The sequence below is a fragment of the Zootoca vivipara genome, chromosome 4 (assembly GCF_963506605.1).
Source record: "Zootoca vivipara chromosome 4, rZooViv1.1, whole genome shotgun sequence".
Classification (NCBI taxonomy): domain Eukaryota; kingdom Metazoa; phylum Chordata; class Lepidosauria; order Squamata; family Lacertidae; genus Zootoca; species Zootoca vivipara.
The window spans coordinates 99,348,434-99,367,863 of NC_083279.1; the positions used below are offsets into that span (position 1 = coordinate 99,348,434).

General features: G+C 47.6%; 1 protein-coding gene across 2 annotated transcripts in view; it reads right to left on the reverse strand.

The window, feature by feature from the left end:
• The window catches only part of ARRB1 (arrestin beta 1), a 118,501-nt gene that overhangs the window by 35,588 nt on the left and 63,483 nt on the right, over nucleotides 1-19,430 (reverse strand). Inside the window, exons 1-2 of one of the 2 annotated variants that reach the window (XM_060273991.1) lie at nucleotides 18,488-18,903; nucleotides 8,365-8,395 (exon numbers count right to left, since the gene is read on the reverse strand). In XM_060273991.1, the coding sequence (XP_060129974.1) occupies nucleotides 8,365-8,395; nucleotides 18,488-18,588 (132 nt within the window). In that variant the 5' untranslated portion in view covers nucleotides 18,589-18,903. Of the gene's footprint in view, nucleotides 1-8,364; nucleotides 8,396-18,487; nucleotides 18,904-19,430 lie in introns of those variants that run through there. The other variant, XM_060273992.1, reaches the window with a different exon arrangement.

Here is a 19,430-nt window from a genome sequence, read left to right on the forward strand (position 1 = left end):
ATTTTCTTCTTTTTTTCCTAAATGATTTTTATTGGATTTACATATAATCACATTACGTAACATCATACCCTCTTGTTTTATCTCTTTGGCTCGACTGAGCCTAATGACTTCCCTCCCTCCCGTCTGATGGTTTACAAAATTAAACTTTACATCTTTACATTTCACTTTGTTTCCTAACCTTGTTATATCATTACCTAAAATATTATATTACTTAACGGGAATAGGTAGCAATTTCACCTTACAGATCTGCAGATAACGCTGCTAATGATGTTAATTGTTTACAGATGTCTTTCAAATATAATATAAATTTGTTCCAGGCCTTTTGGAATGCTTCGTCTTGCTGGTTCTGGATTCTTCCCACCAGTTCCGCCAGTTCTGTAAAGTCCATTATTTTCACCTGCTACTCTTCTTTTTTGTTTGTAGCTCCTGTTGTTTCCATCTTTGGGCTAACAAAATTCTTGCTGCCATTGTTGCATATAAGAATAATTTTTTTATCTTGTCTCGGTATCTCTCTACCCACTATACCCAATAAAAAAGCTGCTGATTTTTTTTAACAAAGGTGTTTTTAAACATTTTCTTTAACTCGTTATATATCATTTCCCAGAGTGCTTTCACTTCTTTACATGTCCACCACATACAGGGGTGCCTCGTTTAACGAACGCCCTGTAAGATGAAATTTTCGCTTAATGGAAGGATTTTTCGAGTGGAGGTTGTCTCGCTAGACGAATTCGTTTTACGAAAAATTCGTCTAGCGAATCGCAGTTTCCCATAGGAATGCATTGAAATTCGATTAATGCGTTCCTATGGGCAAATAATAAAAAAAATTCAATGCATTCCTATGGGATTCGCTAGACAAATTTTTCGTTATATGAATTGACCCATGGAACGAATTAAATTCGTCTAGCGAGGCACCACTGTATGGTAAAAAGTACCTCCCTTCTCCTTACATTTCCAACATTCGTTTTTTTGTTCTATACATTTTGGCACATCGTGATTTTTTTCACAGCAGACACACACATCACGATTCACGATACGCTGCCACGTCAAAAATTATGAGACAGATATCACGATACGGACTTCAAACCAGTTTTGGACGATATAGAGAGATTGCCCAGGCCTAAAGTTAGGACCAGACCTGGTGCAGACCACCTTCCTGCTTAACCGGTGCGTGAAACCCTCGGTTTCAGAGAGCCCGTGAAGCTGTCATAACAAGCCGCCCCAGCGGGGAGGGAGGCAGTGCAGGAGAGAGCCCTTCGGAAACAGCTACAGCCACTCCAGGAATCGCAGCAGTGAGTCACCCTCTCGATTCAAATTCAAATGCAGACCTTGCCTTCCTCCCTTCCAGCCTCCAGGAAGGCCAGAGATAAGCAGTTCATGGAAGGCCAGAGAGCTCCTCTCAAACCTTTATGCGCTGCCTGAACAGGACCACATTAAAGTGATTTAATCACAGGGGTGGCTACATCAGGCGCATCATTAAAAACAGTTACGAGCCCAGTTACGGGTAGGTAGCCGTGTTGGTCTGGCGTAGTCAAAACAAAATAAAAAAATTCCTTCCAGTAGCACCTTAGAGACCAACTAAGTTTGCCATTGGTATGAGCTTTCTGAATTGGTATCTGAAGAAGTGTGCATGCACACGAAAGCTCATACCAGTGACGAACTTGGTTGGTCTCTAAGGTGCTGCTGGAAGGAATTTTTTTGTTTTGTTTCGATGACGTCAGACCAACACGACTACCTACCTGTCTAGAACTAATTTTACAATCATTTTGACATTTCAAAACTTGGCTTCTTTCCCCCTCTTTCTGCGGTTCCTTAAACTTATTGTTAATATCTGCTGCATGTCCAAACTGACTTAATTTGCTCATTTACTCCTCTTCTTTAAATATAAACTCTTATGAAACTTCAGATTATTACAATAGTCCTGCCATTGTTCTTATCTGCTCACAAGTTATCTGTGAGTATTCAATAAACCATTTCCATTCTTTTATATATATACTAGTTGACCCTTCCACGCATTGCTGTGGGTTATCCCTGTGGCTGCCCCCACCCTGTGACGATCCATGACGCGTTGCTGTGCCCAGGAAAGGGGGAGGATGTGTCCGCTTCCCCCTGGACTATGTGTTTTTTTCCTCCTCCCGCCCAGTGGTTGTGTCTCATCCCTGTGATTACACCTATCCTGTAGTGACCCATGAGGTATCCCGTCCCCCCCTCCCCACACCCTGTGGCTCCCCCCACCCAGGGCTCCACTCGGGATAGTATTTAAAGGGCTGTAGAGCTGAGGCCTAGTCTGTAAAGTGGAGCCGAGGCCTAGTCTGTAGGCTGTAAAGTAGAGGCGAGGCCTAGTCTGTGAAGTAGGGCCGAGGCCTAGTCTGTAGGCTGTAAATTAGAGCTGAGGCCTAGTCTGTGGGCTGTAAAGTAGAGGCGAGGCCTAGTCTGTGAAGTAGGGTCGAGGCCTAGTCTGCAGGCTGTAAATTAGAGGTGAGGCCTAGTCTGTGGGCTGTAAAGTAGAGCCGAGGCCTAGTGTGTAGGCTGTAAATTAAAGCTGAGGCCTAGTCTGTAGGCTGTGAAGTAGAGCCGAGGCCTAGTTTGTAAAGTAGAGCTGAGGCCTAGTTTGTAGGCTTTAAAGTAAAGTAGAGGCGAGGCCTAGTCTGTCAGCCTTGGCAGGGGGGAGGGGGGCAGATGGGGGAAGAGATGCTTGGAGGAAGATGCACAGGTGGTGAAATTGAGCAGAGAAGGAGGGATGTCCAGAATAGAGGCATTACCAGTGTGATTAGAGCACTTGGCGAATGGTCATCAAATTGCAGAGCTGGAAAGGGACCCCCAGGGGCCATCTAGTCCAACCCCTGCAATGCAGGAATCTCAGCATCCATGATCGCCACCCAACCTCTGCTTCAAAACCTCCAAGGAAGGAGAGTTTATCACCTCCCAAGGGAGACTGTTCCACTGCTGAACAGCTCTAACTGTCAGAAAGTTCTTCCTGATGTCGAGTCAGAATCTCCTTTCTTGTAACTTGAAGCCATGGGTTCGAGTCCTACTCTCCAGAGCGGAAGAAAACGAGCTTGCTCCATCTTCCGCGTGTTAGCCCTTGAGATATTTGAAGATTGCTCTCATACCTCCTCTTTTCCAGGCTAAACACGTCTAGCTCCTTCAACCGTTCCTCATCAGGCTTGGTTCCCAGATCCTTGATCACCCTATGCAACATAACCAGCGTGGCTAATAGCCACCGGTAGCCTCGCCCTCCTCCTTGCGTAAGCAGCTGACCCTCCCACATCTCCCTCAGCTATTAAAGGTTCAGCTGTGACTCCTGCATTGCAACTCGACGATTCTACAATCAGCCATCGAGCCGTGCTCTTTGCATTGCACCTGCTCCCCTTATTTCTCCAGACTCTATCTCCCCCTCCCCCCAAAAAATACCCTCTCCGGGCTTCGGCATCAGCCGTACGACGCACAGTAGTCTTGCTTGCGCAAAGCCCCAGGAATTCCAGGCACAGCTGATTAGCTCCCTGACCCTGCAGTTCATCCAATTAGGTTATTGAATAAGCCTCCATCTCAATCACATTTCGAGGGCTCGGGCTCAGGAGCTGGCTGCATGACTCACCGTCGCCGGCAGCCGACATCTGGGAAGCAAACGACTCCGGATCAAAAGTGTCGCCTGCCGACAGATCCACAAGGCCTTGGCGGCAGATGGGTTCCTCGCGAAGGACACTGGAGGAGGCTCAAAATCTTCTGTTGGCTGAGCTCCAGCCGTGAATGCGGCTCGACGGCAACCTTGGACCGAGCTTTGCCAGGAAGGTCTGACTGCTCCTGGAGAGGTCTGGGTCTCCGGAGGTCAGCCCCGGTGGGCAGGCACCCAATTCTCTGTTCAGGAGAGGTGCCCATGTGGGAATGGAAAAGCCAGCATCTCTCAGCCGAGCCTACCTCGCAGGGTGGTTGTGAAGGTGTCACTATCTTGCAGCAAGGTTTCGAGTGCATACCAAAACATCATGATTTGGGTTGGGGGTGGGGTCAGTCTGGATGATGCCCTGAGTTCCTTCCAATGTTTGAGGTCCTGTGCCCAAGGAAGGTTGTAATCTAACAGAGGATGTTGCTCTGCTGGTCAGACATGTTTATTTGTAGGTCTTTTTCTTCTTTGGAGATCCCTCGTAGCCGAGTAAGATTGTCTTCCATAAACACGGTTTTAACAATGAGTCCATAAGTGACTGTGGAGGCCAAATCTGGATCCACACGTCCTTCCACAGTGGGGACACAGGTTTCCGGGCGGGAGTTGATCACAGTGTGGATTTGCCAAGTGTGCCTTCCTCTTAGCACGTTTCTCCCTTGAGTCCTGAGTTCGAGCATCTTCAAAGCCCATGACACCTTTGGTAAGAGGCTGTTCTCCAACTGGAGCGCTCGCAGGCCAGTGTTTCCCAGTTGCCGGTGTTTATACTACATTTTTAAAGATTTGCCTTGAGAGCATCTTTGAACCTTTTTTGTTGACCTTTTTTGTTACACTTTCCATTTATCTGAAGAAGTGTGCATGCATACGAAAGCATATACACCCAGAACAAACTTAGTTGGTTTCTAGGGTGCTACTGGACATATTTATTCCATTTTTGGAATAGAGTAGTTGCTTTGGAAGACGACAATCAGGCATCTGCAGAATATTTGCAGGACAATGGCCTTCGCTGGCCACTTCAGTATCCTCAACAGCATCCCCAAAGAATAAGCTGGGTTGCAAGAGCTGCCACTGAGCGAGAGTACTCTTCAGGCGAAGGCCTGGGCCTTGCCTCCAGTCCCCTCACCGATCTGCTGGGTAGGAGAACGAGAGCAAGAGAGTTGTGCTGTTTAAGAACAGTTTTGGTTTAAGAACGGACTTCCGGAACGGATTAAGTTCGTAAACCGAGGTACCACTGTATTCTAAAGACACCAGTCTCATCTGACCTTCATTCCAGGGAAACTGGAGCCTGGGAGCCTTGGACTCTCTCTCAGACATTGTGCAACAGCTAGTTTAACACAACTGAAGTGGATCGAAGTGCTCTGCCACACGGCACAACAAAATCTGCTTCAAAAAGCAAAACAGCTGGACGTTTTGCGGTTTGGAAAAGCGAGAGGCCAGCCAGTGACTCATGTGGGGAGATGTGTAAACATGCCACAAGCAAGTAAAGACGGAGGGCAGAAGGCACACTCGGAGTTGTATAAGCACCCCACAAACAAATCACGACAAATGTCAACACCAGATGTAACCCAACATCCTGCAAAGCTCCGTGCAGGCAAATGAGGATGAATGCTCACTAAATAGGTCAGCTGGAGAGCCCATCGAAAACTGCCTTTTCCTTGCCTGGGAAGGAGTTGGGGACCCAGGCATCCTGAGACCTTCCCATTGCTGCTGCACCCCATTACCACCCCCTGAGGCTGGCTGGCCAAATTCCAGCCTGTACCTCTTTGTTCCTTGCAGGCCTATTGTTTATCAAAGGAAAATATCCACAGAGCCAAAGCTCTCTGAAACAATGCCCCCCCCCAACCACTTTGCCCTTGTGATGCTCCAGACATGAGAAATATGACACCCGGGGTGGGCCGCACCCCACCCCTTCCTACGCCCCTGCCCACACTGACTGACAGCAGCTCTCTGGGGTCTCTCCCACCCTACCTGGGAGGACTGAACCTGGGACCCTCTGAACGCTGCTCTACCACTGAACTACGGTCCCGTCCAATACTCAGAATGCCTTTTGAGAAAGCTCTGGGTGTTTGCCTGTTTTATTCCTCTTGTTCTGAATTTGCAGAAACAGAGTTTCCTAGTTTCCCTCTACCCACCCACAGCAAGCAAGAGTCCTGCTTTGGAGAAACTCATGCCCCACGGGAAAGGGGGAGGGGGGAAATAGCATTCAGAAGGCGACGAAGCAATTTTGGAGTCAACTCAGAGGCAAGCCCCCCCCCCCCCCGGCAGAGTTAGAAAGCTCTTCCACAACCCAGCCGAGTCTTTTGTTCCCCACCTTCAGCCAATCCGATCTGGCATCCTCCCTCCCCTCTTATAAAAGCATCAGGGTCAGGCTGAGGCGGCACAGGTGAGCTTGCTTAGCAACAAGATGCTGGTTTGTGCAGGAGGGCTGTTGTTGCCTTGGATGAAAAGCACTTAGCCTGCTGGCAAGGTGAAGGACGGCACAAACGGTGAATGCTGGCATTCTGGTTGCTCGGAGAGGCACCGTTGTGTGCAGGTGTGGGCGGCGATTGCTCGCTTCTGCGCATGTGCAAACAGCGATCGTCACTCCTGCGCACGTGCGAACGGCGGCAAACCCACCGGTTACTTCTAGGTTTGCCGTGGGTGTTCAGCAAAATGGACGCAAGCAGAGGCGGACGTAAGAAGAGGTTTGACTGTACAACATTTTCCAAGTACAGTGGTACCTCGGGTTAAGAACTTAATTTGTTCTGGAGGTCCGTTCTTAACCTGAAACTGTTCTTAACCTGAGGTACCACTTTAGCTAATGGGGCCTCCCGCTGCCACCGCCGCATGATTTCTGTTCTCATCCTGAAGCAAGTTCTTAACCCGAGGTACTATTTCTGGGTTAGCGGAGTCTGTAACCTGAAACCTCTGTAACCCGAAGCGTCTTTAACCCGAGGTACCACTGTACTCTGGTTGAAACAAAGGGGATGGGGGGAGAAGCTGGCCAGACCCTTCTAACGGGTGCAGCCTGGTTTGAATCCATCAGGTCCTCGCCTCTGGAGCAGAAGAAGGCAAGCTTGCTCCATCTTCCATGTGGCAGCCCTTCAGATAAGTGAAGATGGCTCTCAGATCACCTCTCATCTCCTCCTGTCAGGGACTGGGCAGAGGAGGAATGGTGAATGCTGCCTCCCCATCCTGACCCTTCGAAGGAGGAGGAGGAGGAGGAGGAGGAGGAGGAGGAGGAGGAGGAGGAAGACGGTATAGATTTACAACAGGGGTTTGAGGGAGGTCGCACCTCAGAGGCAGATGAGGGGGAAAGTTGGGAAATCATGGGGCAGCCGGAACAACGCCCGGCTGAAACATTGTCATTAGAAAACATCCCAGACCCTCCATCGCCCAGAACCCAGGAAGCCTTAAAAGTAGGAGGGCAAAGAACTCAAAGACAGAGGGCATGTAGCAGCACCCATAGAAGTGATGAATGAGGAAGTGGGAGAGACGGTGGGGGGTGGAAATTCACTCGGGACAACACCATCATCCAAGAGGCTGGGTTCTATAGCCTCTCTCTGTAAAGACTGAAATGAAAAAATGACGGTAAGAAACTTTTCCTTGTCTTTATACTTTCCTGGGCAACCAGCTGGGAGCCGCTGACAGAATCCTGACATCTCCAGGCTAAACATGCCCAGCTCGTCACAGCCGTTCCCCATAAGGTTTGGTTTCCAAATCCTTGATCATCTGGGTCGCCTTCCAAGTCCTCCCAAAGGTGGTCTCATATGCCTGCACGGTGCAAATAAACGCCCCGCTTGCCATGCTGAAGTCACCTTGCCGACAAAGGTCCCTATAGTTAAAGCTATGGTTTTCCCAGTAGTGGTGTATGGAAGTGAGAGCTGGACCATAAAGAAGGCTGGTCGCTGAAGATATGATGCTTTTGAATTATGGTGCTGGAGGAGGCTCTTGAGAGTCCCATGGACTGCAAGAAGATCAAACCTATCCATTCTTAAGGAAATCAGCCCTGAGTGCTCCCTGGAAGGACAGATCCTGAAGCTGAGGCTCCAATAGTTTGGCCACCTCATGAGAAGAGAAGACTCCCTGGAAAAGACCCTGGTGTTGGGAAAGATTGTGGGCACAAGGAGAAGGGGACGACAGAGGACGAGATGGTTGGACAGTGTTCTCGAAGCTACGAACATGAGTCTGAGCAAAGTGTGGGAGGCAGTGGAAGACAGGAGTGCCTGGAATGCTCTGGTCCATGGGGTCACGAAGAGTCGGACACGACTAAACAAATATACAAGGTAGTTTGCAAGACAGAGAAACAGCAAAATATTATTCCTGCAGGGGGTTGAAGCAGATGGGCAACTCTATGATTTTGTGATTCTATGAAATAAGCAACAAAGATGGCACACCCCATAAGAATCCGATCCAATGCAAATAAGTTGTAATAAAACATGTATCAAATAAAGAAATATTCAATAATCCATCTAGAATATGCAAAGCTTGTGTAGCCATGCCTTACACCTGCTGTGCCTTGCCTTGATGGCGGGCCACACTCATTGATGCCTTAAAGCTTTTAGCAGAAGACTTTATTCCGAAGCCTGAGTCCTGCATCCAGAGGGAGGGAGGATGCAAGTTCCCCACTCCCAGAAATAAATAACAAGAACAAAATCCCATTTTCCCCTCCATCTTCTTCCCTCCCACTTCCCCAAACGAAAGAAACCCAAAGAATTGGTGAAGCTTACCTTCCCATTGGGACTGGCTTTCTTGAACACCCTGAAAAACAAGAGGGGAAGGAAAAGGTGAGTGAGGGGGAATGAGAGAGAGACCTTCAGCACACAGGAACTAATGTGCAAAGCACAGAATCGTAGAGTTGGAAGGGAATCATAGAATCATAGAGTTGGAAGAGACCACAAGGGCCATCCAGTCCAACCCCCTGCCAAGCAGGAAACACCATCAAAGCATTCTTGACATGTGGCTGTCAAGCCTCTGCTTAAAGACCTCCAAAGAAGGAGACTCCACCACACTCCTTGGTAGCAAATTCCACTGTCGAACAGCTCTTACTGTCAGGAAGTTCTTCCTAATGTTCAGGTGGAATCTTCTTCCTTGTAGATTGAATCCACTGCTTCGTGTCCGCTTCTCTGGAGCAGCAGAAAACAACCTTTCTCCCTCCTCTAAATGACATCCTTTTATACATTTGAACATGGTTATTATATCACCCCTTAACCTTCTCTTCTCCAGGCTAAACATACCCAGCTCCCTAAGCCGTTCCTCATAAGGCATCGTTTCCAGGCCTTTGACCATTTTGGTTGCCCTCTTCTGGACACGTTCCAGCTTGTCAGTATCCTTCTTGAAGTGTGGTGCCCAGAACTGGACACAGTACTCCAGGTGAGGTCTGACCAGAGCAGAATACAGTGGTACTATTACTTCCCTTGATCTAGATGCTACACTCCTATTGATGCAGCCCAGAATTGCATTGGCTTTTTAGCTGCTGCATCACACTGTTGACTCATGTCAACAGTGACCCCGAGGGTCATCTAGTCCAACCCCTTGCAATGCAGGAATCTCAACTAAAGCAGCCATGACAGATGGCCATCCAACCTCTGCTTAACATTCTCCAAGGAAAGAGAGTCCAGCCCTTTCCACTGTCGAACAGCTCTCTAATTGGAATCCCCTTTCCTGTAACTTGAAGCCATTGGTTCGAGTCCTAACCTCCAGAGCAGGAGAAAACAAACTTTTCCCCTCTTCCATGTGGCAGCCCTTGAGATATCTGAAGATAGCTATTCTATCTCCTCTCAGTCTATTCTTTCTCAGGCTAAACATACCCAGGTCCTTCAACCGTTCCTCATAAGATTTGGATGCCAGTTCCTTGATAATCTTAGTTGCACTTCTCTGCTGTAGTTCTCATCTGTTTTAGAATTTCAACTTTTCTAAGTTTTAAAGTATGGCTGTAAATTTTTCCTGGTGTTTGTTATTGTTAAATCTTCATGTGAGCTGTTTGTGTGTGTGAATTTTCTGAAATAAATAAGTGATCAACTTTCTATTAGGTCCCTTTAACATTTCTGAGTGGGCAGCCCATTTTGCCATTACAGTGGCAATTCTGAGAAAGGTTTGCATGGATGATAAGTGGAGCTCATTTTTATAGGACAGAATGCCTGGTTTGAATCATTATTTCATCTTTTGCAGTGTATTTTATCTTGTTTTTATGTATTTTGCTTTGCAGCCGGTTCGGCTACACAAATAAAGAAAAATGAGTAATAGGAGGAGGCAGGCGCACAGAATCCCCTGACCTGCCAAAGCCTCTCCATTCAGCTCAATGGAGGGACCCAATCCACTCCTCGCTTTGAGAGAAGTCAACCAGGGCTGCGGCATGCACACCGTCCCTCTGAGTTGTACATTTAAAAAACAACAACACCTGACCCCAGTTTGACTCCAATACAGATTCCAACACTCTGTGATTTCTGCATTGCAGGGGGTTGGACTAGATGACCGCTGGGGATACCCGCCCAACTCTTCGATTCTACGACATCCCTGACTGCGGTAATGAGAGTGGTAATGAGAGATTCAAACTGAGACTTTCATCGTTAAGTGACAAGCTTTGCCGAGCAGGCAAATGAACGAGCACCCTGCGCTGGTGGCAATCTAGTTTGTCCTCGTTACAGGTAGGTAGCTGTGTTGGTCTGGATCGAAGTAAAATAAAAAAATTCCTTCAGTAGCACCTTAAAGACCAACTAAGTTTTTATTTTGGTATGAGCTTTCGTGTGCATGCACACGAAAAGTGTATCTGACGAAGTGTGCATGCACACGAAAGCTCATACCAAAATAAAAACTTAGTTGGTCTTTAAGGTGCTACTGAAGGAATTTTTTTATTTAGTTTGTCCTCGTTACTGTTGCGCGGTAAATGACAGCAGGGGATTTCCCTCTGGAGTTTTCCATTCCTCCGTTGCCATCAGCAAAACTAAACCTCCTGCACAAGCCAGCCGCCGCTGCCACCAAACCCAACCTGGTGCCCCCCAGGTGATTCAGGGCTGATAAAAGGAAGAAGCGCCCTTCTTTGTGCAGCGCACAAACTATGGAACTCCCTGCCACAGGAGGTAGCGACGGCCACCAACATGGATGTTTTTGACAGAGGAGGAGGCGAATCCATGGAGGAGGAGAGGGCTTTCAGTGGCTACTAGCCAGGATGGCTAGGCTCCATCTCCATGGTAATAGGGAGGAACGCTTCTAAATACCAGTTGCTGGGAACCGCAGGAGGAGAGAGCTGCTCTCGTGCTCAGATCCTGCTTGTGGGCATCTGGGTGGCCACTGTGAGATGCCGAACGAGATTGGCCACAATACAATACAACCAACCAAACCCCTGTGTTGCAACACTGATGTGAATCAAAAACAGAGCAGCACGTGACCATATGCAACCATGCAATATCAACAGATTAGACAACTGGGCCAAAGCAAACAAGATGAATTTTAACAAGGAGAAATGTAAAGTACTACACTTGGGCAAAAAAATGAAAGGCACAAATTCAGGATGGGAGACACCTGGCTTGAGAGCAGTACATGTGAAAAGGATCTAGGAATCCTGGTAGACCACAAACTTGACATGAGTCAACAGTGTGATGCAGCAGCTAAAAAGCCAATGCAATTCTGGGCTGCATCAATACCGGTAGAAGTATAGCGTCTAGATCAAGGGAAGTAATAGTACCACTGTATTCTGCTCTGGTCAGACCTCACCTGGAGTACTGTGTCCAGTTCTGGGCACCACAGTTCAAGAAGGACACTGACAAGCTGGAACGTGTCCAGAGGAGGGCAACCAAAATGATCAAAGGCCTGGAAACAATGCCTTATGAGGAACGGCTTAGGGAGCTGGGTATGTTTAGCCTGGAGAAGAGAAGGTTAAGGGGTGATAAGATAGCCATGTTCAAATATATGAAAGGATGTCATATAGAGGAGGGAGAAAGATTGTTTTCTGCTGCTCCAGAGAAGCAGACACGGAGCAATGGATTCAAACTACAAGAAAGAAGATTCCACCTAAACATTAGGAAGAACTTCCTGACAGTAGGAACTGTTCAGCAGTGGAATTTGCTAACAAGGAGTGTGGTGGTGTCTCCTTCTTTGGAGGTCTTTAAGCAGAGGCTTGACAGGCATATGTCAAGAATGCTTTGATGGTGTTTCCTGCTTGGCAGGGGGTTGGACTGGATGGCCCTTGTGGTCTCTTCCAACTCTACGATTCTATGATTCTAACTCTTTGTAATACCAACAGAACAAAAACGAAACATGTATGGACAATGTAAACAACTCTTGGAAGATTCTCTTCGAAACATAAACAATAATGCAGGACTCAATTGAGTCTCTGAAAGTATCTGCTGGTCATAAATCAAGTAAATATGGCAAAAAGTCAAGTTATAGTGTTCCAACGATGCTGAAGTGGTTAATAAACTGTCACGATGTACAGTGTTTCCAGATATAGTCCACTGTTTCGTAATTACTTCTTCAGCACAGTAATGGGTAATAGCAGTGTTTTCATAGTCTTGTATAGTCTACAGCACGGGTGTCAAACACAAGGCCCGGGGGCCAAATCTGGCCCGCCAGACCTCGTCATGTGGCCCGCCGAGCGCCCCAGCCAGCGGGACCCAGCAGTGGGACCTTGCTGCTGAAGCGCCGCGCCAACAAAGCGCTGACAAACAGCTGGGGCCGGGAAAATGCTTTTTGCCCCTGGGTCCCTTCGCGCTCTTTTCTGGCGCTGAATCAAGGCGACGACCCCCCCCTTCCCTTTCTTTCTTCCTCTCTCTCGTTCTTATTCTTTCTTTCCTTCCTTCCTTCTTTATCTGTCTTCTCTCCATCTTTCTTTTTCTTTCCTTCTTTATTCCTTCTTTCCTACTCTTCTTTCTCTCACCTCTTTCCTTCCTCTCTCCCTCCTGCTCCCTTCTTTCTTTCTTTCTTTCTTTCTTTCTTTCTTTCTTTCTTTCTTTCTTTCCTTCCTTCCTTCCTTCCTTCCTTCCTTCCTTCCTTCCTTCCTTCCTTCCTCCCTCTCCCTCTCCCTCTCCCTCTCCCTCTCCCTCTCCCTCTCCCTCTCCTCAGAAACATAGGATGCTGCTTTATACTTCTGGCCCAAAACCCTGGAACCAGGAGAGCAGCTCCAGTGAGTCAACCTCAGCCAGTCCCTTTGGTGAAGGGTGGTGTCTCACTGGCAGAACATCTGTCCTGCATGCAGAAGGACCCCAGCATCTCCAGGTACCACGCAGTGCAGTTACCAAAAATCATTTTTCAATAAATTGTACAATAATTGTACATTTGAATATCTACTTGCCATTATTCTGACTATGTTTCTGCTTTCAGAGCTAGTTATTACTTACATTATTACAAAAAACAGTAATAATTGAATGCAGTGACAATAATTTATGATAATAAAGAGTGGACACATTGTCCTACAGATACAACCGGCCCTTTGAGGGTGACCAAACTGCTGATGCGGCCCCCGATGAATTTGAGTTTGACACCCCTGGTCTACAGAGACTTTCAGAGACTTATAAGATTTCTGTTCATTTGGTTCCATGTTTTGAAGAGAATCCACTTATAGAGTTCGTTATTTCGAGACTTTCAGAGACTTAGGAGATATCTGTTTATTTGGTTTTGAAGATATCCACAAGAGTTCATATTTTATGTAATTCATTTTGTTTACTGTTCTGTATAGATTTCATAAAGAGTTGATATTTGACATTTATTATTGTCATCATGTCGCCTTGGATGTTACTGATAATTGTCTGCAACACAGGCACATTTTGTAGCTGCCTTTCGACCGCTTGCAACCAAGGGAAGATGCCCAGGTGTTATACCTCCACCTGGGGATCCTTGGACCTTGTTTTCACACACTAGTATCCCATCTTGTAGAATTCTATCCGTTGTGTTTTATCCGCACTATCGGAATGAATTCCAGGAAGCAAATTGCTTTTTCTGTGCAGCCTGAGCCAGAACGGCGAACAAAGTTGTAGTTAATTCTTTACTTACCCCCCCACCCCACTGTCCTGCTCACCGCTGTGAAGAGTATTCTTGTGTTATGAATGATCATTAAGAAAAAGAGGTCAGAATAGGCCAATATATATGTGGGCTGTCCCCAGATCAAGAGACTTTTCGTCTTTCATTTTTCAAAGCTCTTAACTGGTCATCTGAACAAGCCAGATATTTAGCAGAGAATCTATCACAGTCAGTCCCATCATTTGAAAAATAAGACTTTAGAGCCGCAACCTTGGATTAAGAAGACATTTGTCATCTGGCTTATATAGCTGAGTTTGGCTTATATAGCTGTCATCTGGCTTATATAGCTGAGTTTCTAACACTGCCCTGGAAGTTCTGAACTACAATTCCCATCAGTTCTAGTGGATTTACAGTACATTGTGCTGACTGCTTCCCAGGGCAGCAGCCCCTGCCAACCTGATGCCCGCCAGAGGTTTTGTAGTCCAAAACATCTGGAGGATGCCAGGATGGAAAAGGAAGCGAAGACACTGAAGAAACTGACCACACCAGAAAATACTGACCCCCACCCCACCCCGACCAACTATGATTCATTGATCATTTTAATCTGCAGCTTGCCTTATCCCGAAGATGCACGCAAGCATTTTATATTTTTATTGCTATTTATTTATTTAGCACATGCATAAACCGCATTTCCGTCCGTGCCCTGTGGGGTGATTTGCAACATAAAATAATGGCACAAACTATCTCATTCTCTCCTTCTTGTTTACCACCCCCCCCCACCAGCTTCCCTTTCCTCTACCGTCCGGCCTGCGCCCAAACATTTAGAAATAACCGTATCACATTTTAAAACACGCACTTAAATGCAACCTTTGGGGGAACCATTTGCAAGCAAATGCAAAAGCAGGACGGCAGGGACTTCGGGGCGAACGCCTCATCCCAAGTGATTGAGGGGGCGGAGAAGTTTGCAAAATTATGCCTTGCGTGAAGAAAGCGGACAGATAAATGCCCCCCTCCCCCATTACGCTGGAACTCACAAGCCTCTAAATGAAGCTGAATGTTGGAAGATTCAAGACAGAGAGAAGGAAGGAGTTCCTTTACGCAGCGCACAGTTAAACTACGGAACTCCCCCCCACTGGAAGCAGGGATGGCCACTCAACCTAGATGGCTTCAAAAGGCAAATTTGTGGAGGAGGAGGGGGCTGTCAGGGGCTACTACCGGTAGCTGCTATAGCTATCTCTGCGTCCACAGCAGAAAAGCATTTAGGGCAGCGCGCAGGGCCGGATTTATCGGTAGGTTTGATGAGGCGCTCTGGTTTCTGTCACAGTGTTCCATTGCGCCAGAAGCAGTTTAGTCCTGCTGGCCACATGACCCGGAAAGCTGTCTGTGGACAAACGCCGGCTCCCTCGGCCTGAAAGCGAGATGAGCGCCGCAACCCCAGAGTCGCCTTTGACTGGTCTTAGCTGTCCAGGGTTCTCTTTACCTTTTACCTTACTCTGGTTGGTCCCGGTGAGAACGGGATGCTGGACTAGAAGATAAATAGGTACCACTCCGGCAGGAAGGTAAACGGCATTTCCGTGCACTGCTCTGGTTCGCCAGAAGCGGCTTAGTCCTGCTGGCCACATGACCCAGAAGCTGTACGCCGGCTCCCTCGGCCAGTAAAGCGAGATGAGCGCCGCAACCCCAGAGTCATTCACAACAGGAGCTAACGGTCAGGGGTCCCTTTACCTTTAAGCAAGCAGCTTACATCAGCACAGAAGAAATGAAACTGCGAGTAACTCCTGCACCAGGAGATCATTTTCCCAAGAATGGCAGGTGCATTTCTAGAGAATTATTTTATCGACTGATTTAAAACACTTCTGCCCTGGAGGATAAGACAATTAGTGGCTCCTAGCCACAACGACTATGCTCTCCTTTCGCTTTCGGAGGCAGCAATGTTTTGGAAGGTTGCTGGAAATGGCAGGAGGGGAGAGGGGTCTACACTTGGCTCCTGCTTGCAGGCTTTCCATATTTTTGGGAATTTGGTTGGCCACTGTGAGAACAGGATGCTGGACTAGAAGGGGCCACTGGCCTGATTCAACTGCAGATCTCTGCTTACGACTGTATCCAGCCTCTCAATCAATCAATCAATCAATCAAAATCCAAGGAGTCAAACACTTCCACGTGTCAAAAGTTCAAACCAATCCATCTACAATGCAGACAATTTGAAATGCACACAGAAACAAAACCGAAAAGGAGACCAACAGTAACATTATACAGTGGTACCCTGGTTCTCAAACACCTTGGGACTCAAACAACTTGGAACCCAAACACTGCAAACCCGGAAGTAAGTGTTCCGTTTTGCGAACTTTTTTTGGAAGCTGAACGTGCTCCATTTTGAGTGTTACACTTCTGATTTGAGTGCCACACTTCCGTTTTGAGTGCTACGCTGAGGTCTGTCTGTTTTTGCTCTTTATTTTGCTTTTTTTGTGACTTTTTTGTTTTGTTTTTGTGACTGTGTGGAACCCAGTTCAGCTACTGATTGACTGATTGATTGTGTGACTGCAGTACATTGTTTATTGCTTTCATTTTATAAATCAATGGTCTCATTAGAGAGTAAAATTCATGTTAAATTGCAATTTTAGGGGTTGTTTTAAAAAGTCTGGAACGGATTAATCCACTTAGCATTACTTTCTATGGGAAAACGCACCTTGGTTTTGGAACACTTTGGTTTTGGAACGGGCTTCCGGAACGGATTAAGTTTGAGAACCAAGGTACCACTGTATATACAAGACCAAACAAAGAACATTCACCACAATATAGCTCAGTTGGTACAGCATGAGACTCTTAATCTCAGGGTTGCGGGTTCAAGTCCCAAATTGGGCAAAAGATTCCTGCTAATAATAATAATAATAATAATAATAATAATAATAATAAATTATTTATACCCCGCCCATCTGGCTGGGTTTCCCCAGCCACTCTGGGCGGCTTCTAACAGAAAAATAAAACACAATAATCTATTAAACATTAAAAGCCTCCCTAAACAGGGCTGCCTTCAGATGTCTTCTAAAAGTCTGGTAATTGTTTTCATTTTGGACATCTGTTGGGAGGGCGTTCCACAGGGCAGGCGCCACCACCGAGAAGGCCCTCTGCCTAGTTCCCTGCAACTTGGCTTCTCGCAACGAGGGAACCGCCAGAAGGCGCTCGGTGCTGGACCTCAGTGTCCGGGCAGAACGATGGGGGTGGAGACACTCCTTCAGGTATACTGGACCGAGGCCATTTAGGGCTTTCAAGGTCAGCACCAACACTTTGAATTGTGCTCGGAAACATACTGGGAGCCAATGTAAATCTTTCAAGACCGGTGTTATGTGGTCTCGGCGGCCGCTCCCAGTCACCAGTCTAGCTGCCGCATTCTGGATTAGTTGTAGTTTCCGAGTCACCTTCAAAGGTAGCCCCACGCAGAGCGCATTGCAGTAGTCCAAGCGGGAGATAACCAGAGCACGCACCACTCTGGGGAGACAGTCTGCGGGCAGGGAGGGTCTCAGCCTGCGTACCAGATGGAGCTGGTAGACAGCTGCCCTGGACACAGAATTGACCTGCGCCTCCATGGACAGCTGTGAGTCCAAAATGACCCCCAGGCTGCGCACCTGGTCCTTCAGGGGCACAGTTACCCCATTCAGAACACTCCTGCATTGCAAGGGGTTGGACTAGATGACCCTTGTTGTCCTTTCCAACTCTACACTTCTATGATTCTATTATTTTAAACACCACAGGAGATTAAAATCTGCTTCACCTTTCGCCTTAGCCCCAGTAAAGTAGGCGGCAAGCAAGGCTCCCTAGGGAAAGCGCTCCTTAATTGATGGCGCCACCACCGAGAAGGTCATGCTCCCCCAGTTGCTACCAGCCTGAGCCTGAAAGCAGAGGTGCCCGTGGTGGGTCTGCGGTCGAGGTCTTAATGAACAGTCCTACTCATGTGGGATTTCTTAAGTATTACCTCATTTCCTAGGGCCTGTGCAATCCCAAAGATGAACATAGGTAAATTCCATTTCTGCTCTAAGACAGCCTTTCCCAACCCAGTGCCCTCCAGATGTTGCCAGACTATAACTTGCCGCCGCCACCCCAGCCAGAACAGGTGCTGGAAGATGAAGTTCAGCAAGATCTGGGTGGGAGCACCATGTTGGGAAAAGCTGCCCTAGGAAAAAACATACAGTTAGTTCTTTTCTTATGGAGAACGTGTCTTAGGTCCAATAAACTCTCTCTCCCCCTTTTTCCTTCTCTCTCCTTCTCCCTCTGTCTTTCTTTCTCTCTCTCTCTTTCTTTCTCTTGCACTCTAGCTCAGAAAATGCATTAATAAAAAGCAAAAAGACTCTCATGGCGGAAGGGTGTTGTTTTCGAAGCGCTCCCCTCCCCCATTTGAAGAGCTTGCAGGATAGCTCATCCACCCAAGTGAACAAGGATTTTACCAAAACAGAAACCTACTGTTTTAAAAGAAAAGAAAGAAAAGAAAACTCTTTTTTAAGTTTCCAAAACTGCACAGCACGAGAGAGGGTGAGGGCCACCCTGAGCGCCATCCAGCAGTGATGCCACAGATACTGCCCAATAGCACCCTCACCCCACCCCCAAGGAGGTAGTGGCCCAATGACATCGTTAGGTACGTAAGACTTCAGGTGCCTCTCAAGGTGATACTACCCTCCCCTACACACAAAAAACCAAACCCTATTCATTCCCCGGGAGGACAGCTGCGGGAGACGGAAAGCAAATTGTAACTGATGCATCTCAGCGAGTAAGAAAAAGGAACCACTGCTCTGGAAAAAATGAATCTGCTGTACCGGTGCTGTGGCTCCCTTCTCGGGGAATGATTTTCTTTGACTGGGCTCTGGCTGCGGCGGCATCCTCTGATCTCGTCCCCGCGCAATCCCTTACCGCTTCGTCAAGTCTTCTGCAACCATGTTCCTGAAGACTCCATCCCTGCCTTTGAAGCAAACGGGGGACTTGTTAGCCGAATCTCCCTGTGCCCCCTTCATCTGGGCTCTCCGGCTTGCCAAGCGAGCAGCCGGCAGCAGTCACGACAGAGGGAGGGAGAGAGAGAAATCTGCTCCTTGACTGGGTCTCCAGGGTGAATTTCCTAGATCCACGGAAAGCTCTCGGCTGGAACGCCAAGGGCGAGGTATTCGGGAAGGCAAGCGCTGCAGCAGGCCGGGATGCAAGCAAGCAAGCAAGCAAGCAGCCGTTTCCCAGCCCGTGGGCCTTCAAAGGTTTTTATCGAAGCGACGGTGCAAAGGAAATCCCGCTATTATGCATCACAACCCAGCTGCTTCCAGAGAAACATGAAAACAAACCACCGGCCACAGCCCAAGAGGCAGCCGGATGTTTCAAAAGCAGGAGGGCAGGCATTCCATTTCTCTGCAGCTTCAGAGGGAAGCCGGAAATCTGCCTCCCGCCGAGTCAGACCACTGGTCCATCAAGCTCCATACTGTCTACCCTGACTGGCAGCAGCTCTGGGTTTCCTCCCAGCCCTACCTGGGACCTCCTGCTTCTGAAACAGAGGCTTTGCCAGCTCAATACTCTGAGCTGGCACGAGACATTTTGCTTTGTCCAAAGGAATCAGCAAATAGTCTGGTTTAGGTTTCTCTCAGTTTCCCATTTTTTCCCAATCTTTATTTCCACATCAGGTTTCAAATGGCGGGGCGCAGGGAAATTTGCCAGCGTTTTCCTGCTAATTTCTAACACGCACCACTTATTGCATGCCGTTTGCCCTAATGTAAACACTTTTGCAGCGCAGTTTCCTCCAAAATACAGTGGTACCTCGGTTTTCGAACGTAATCCGTTCCAGAAGACTGTTCGACTTCTGAAACATTCGGAAACT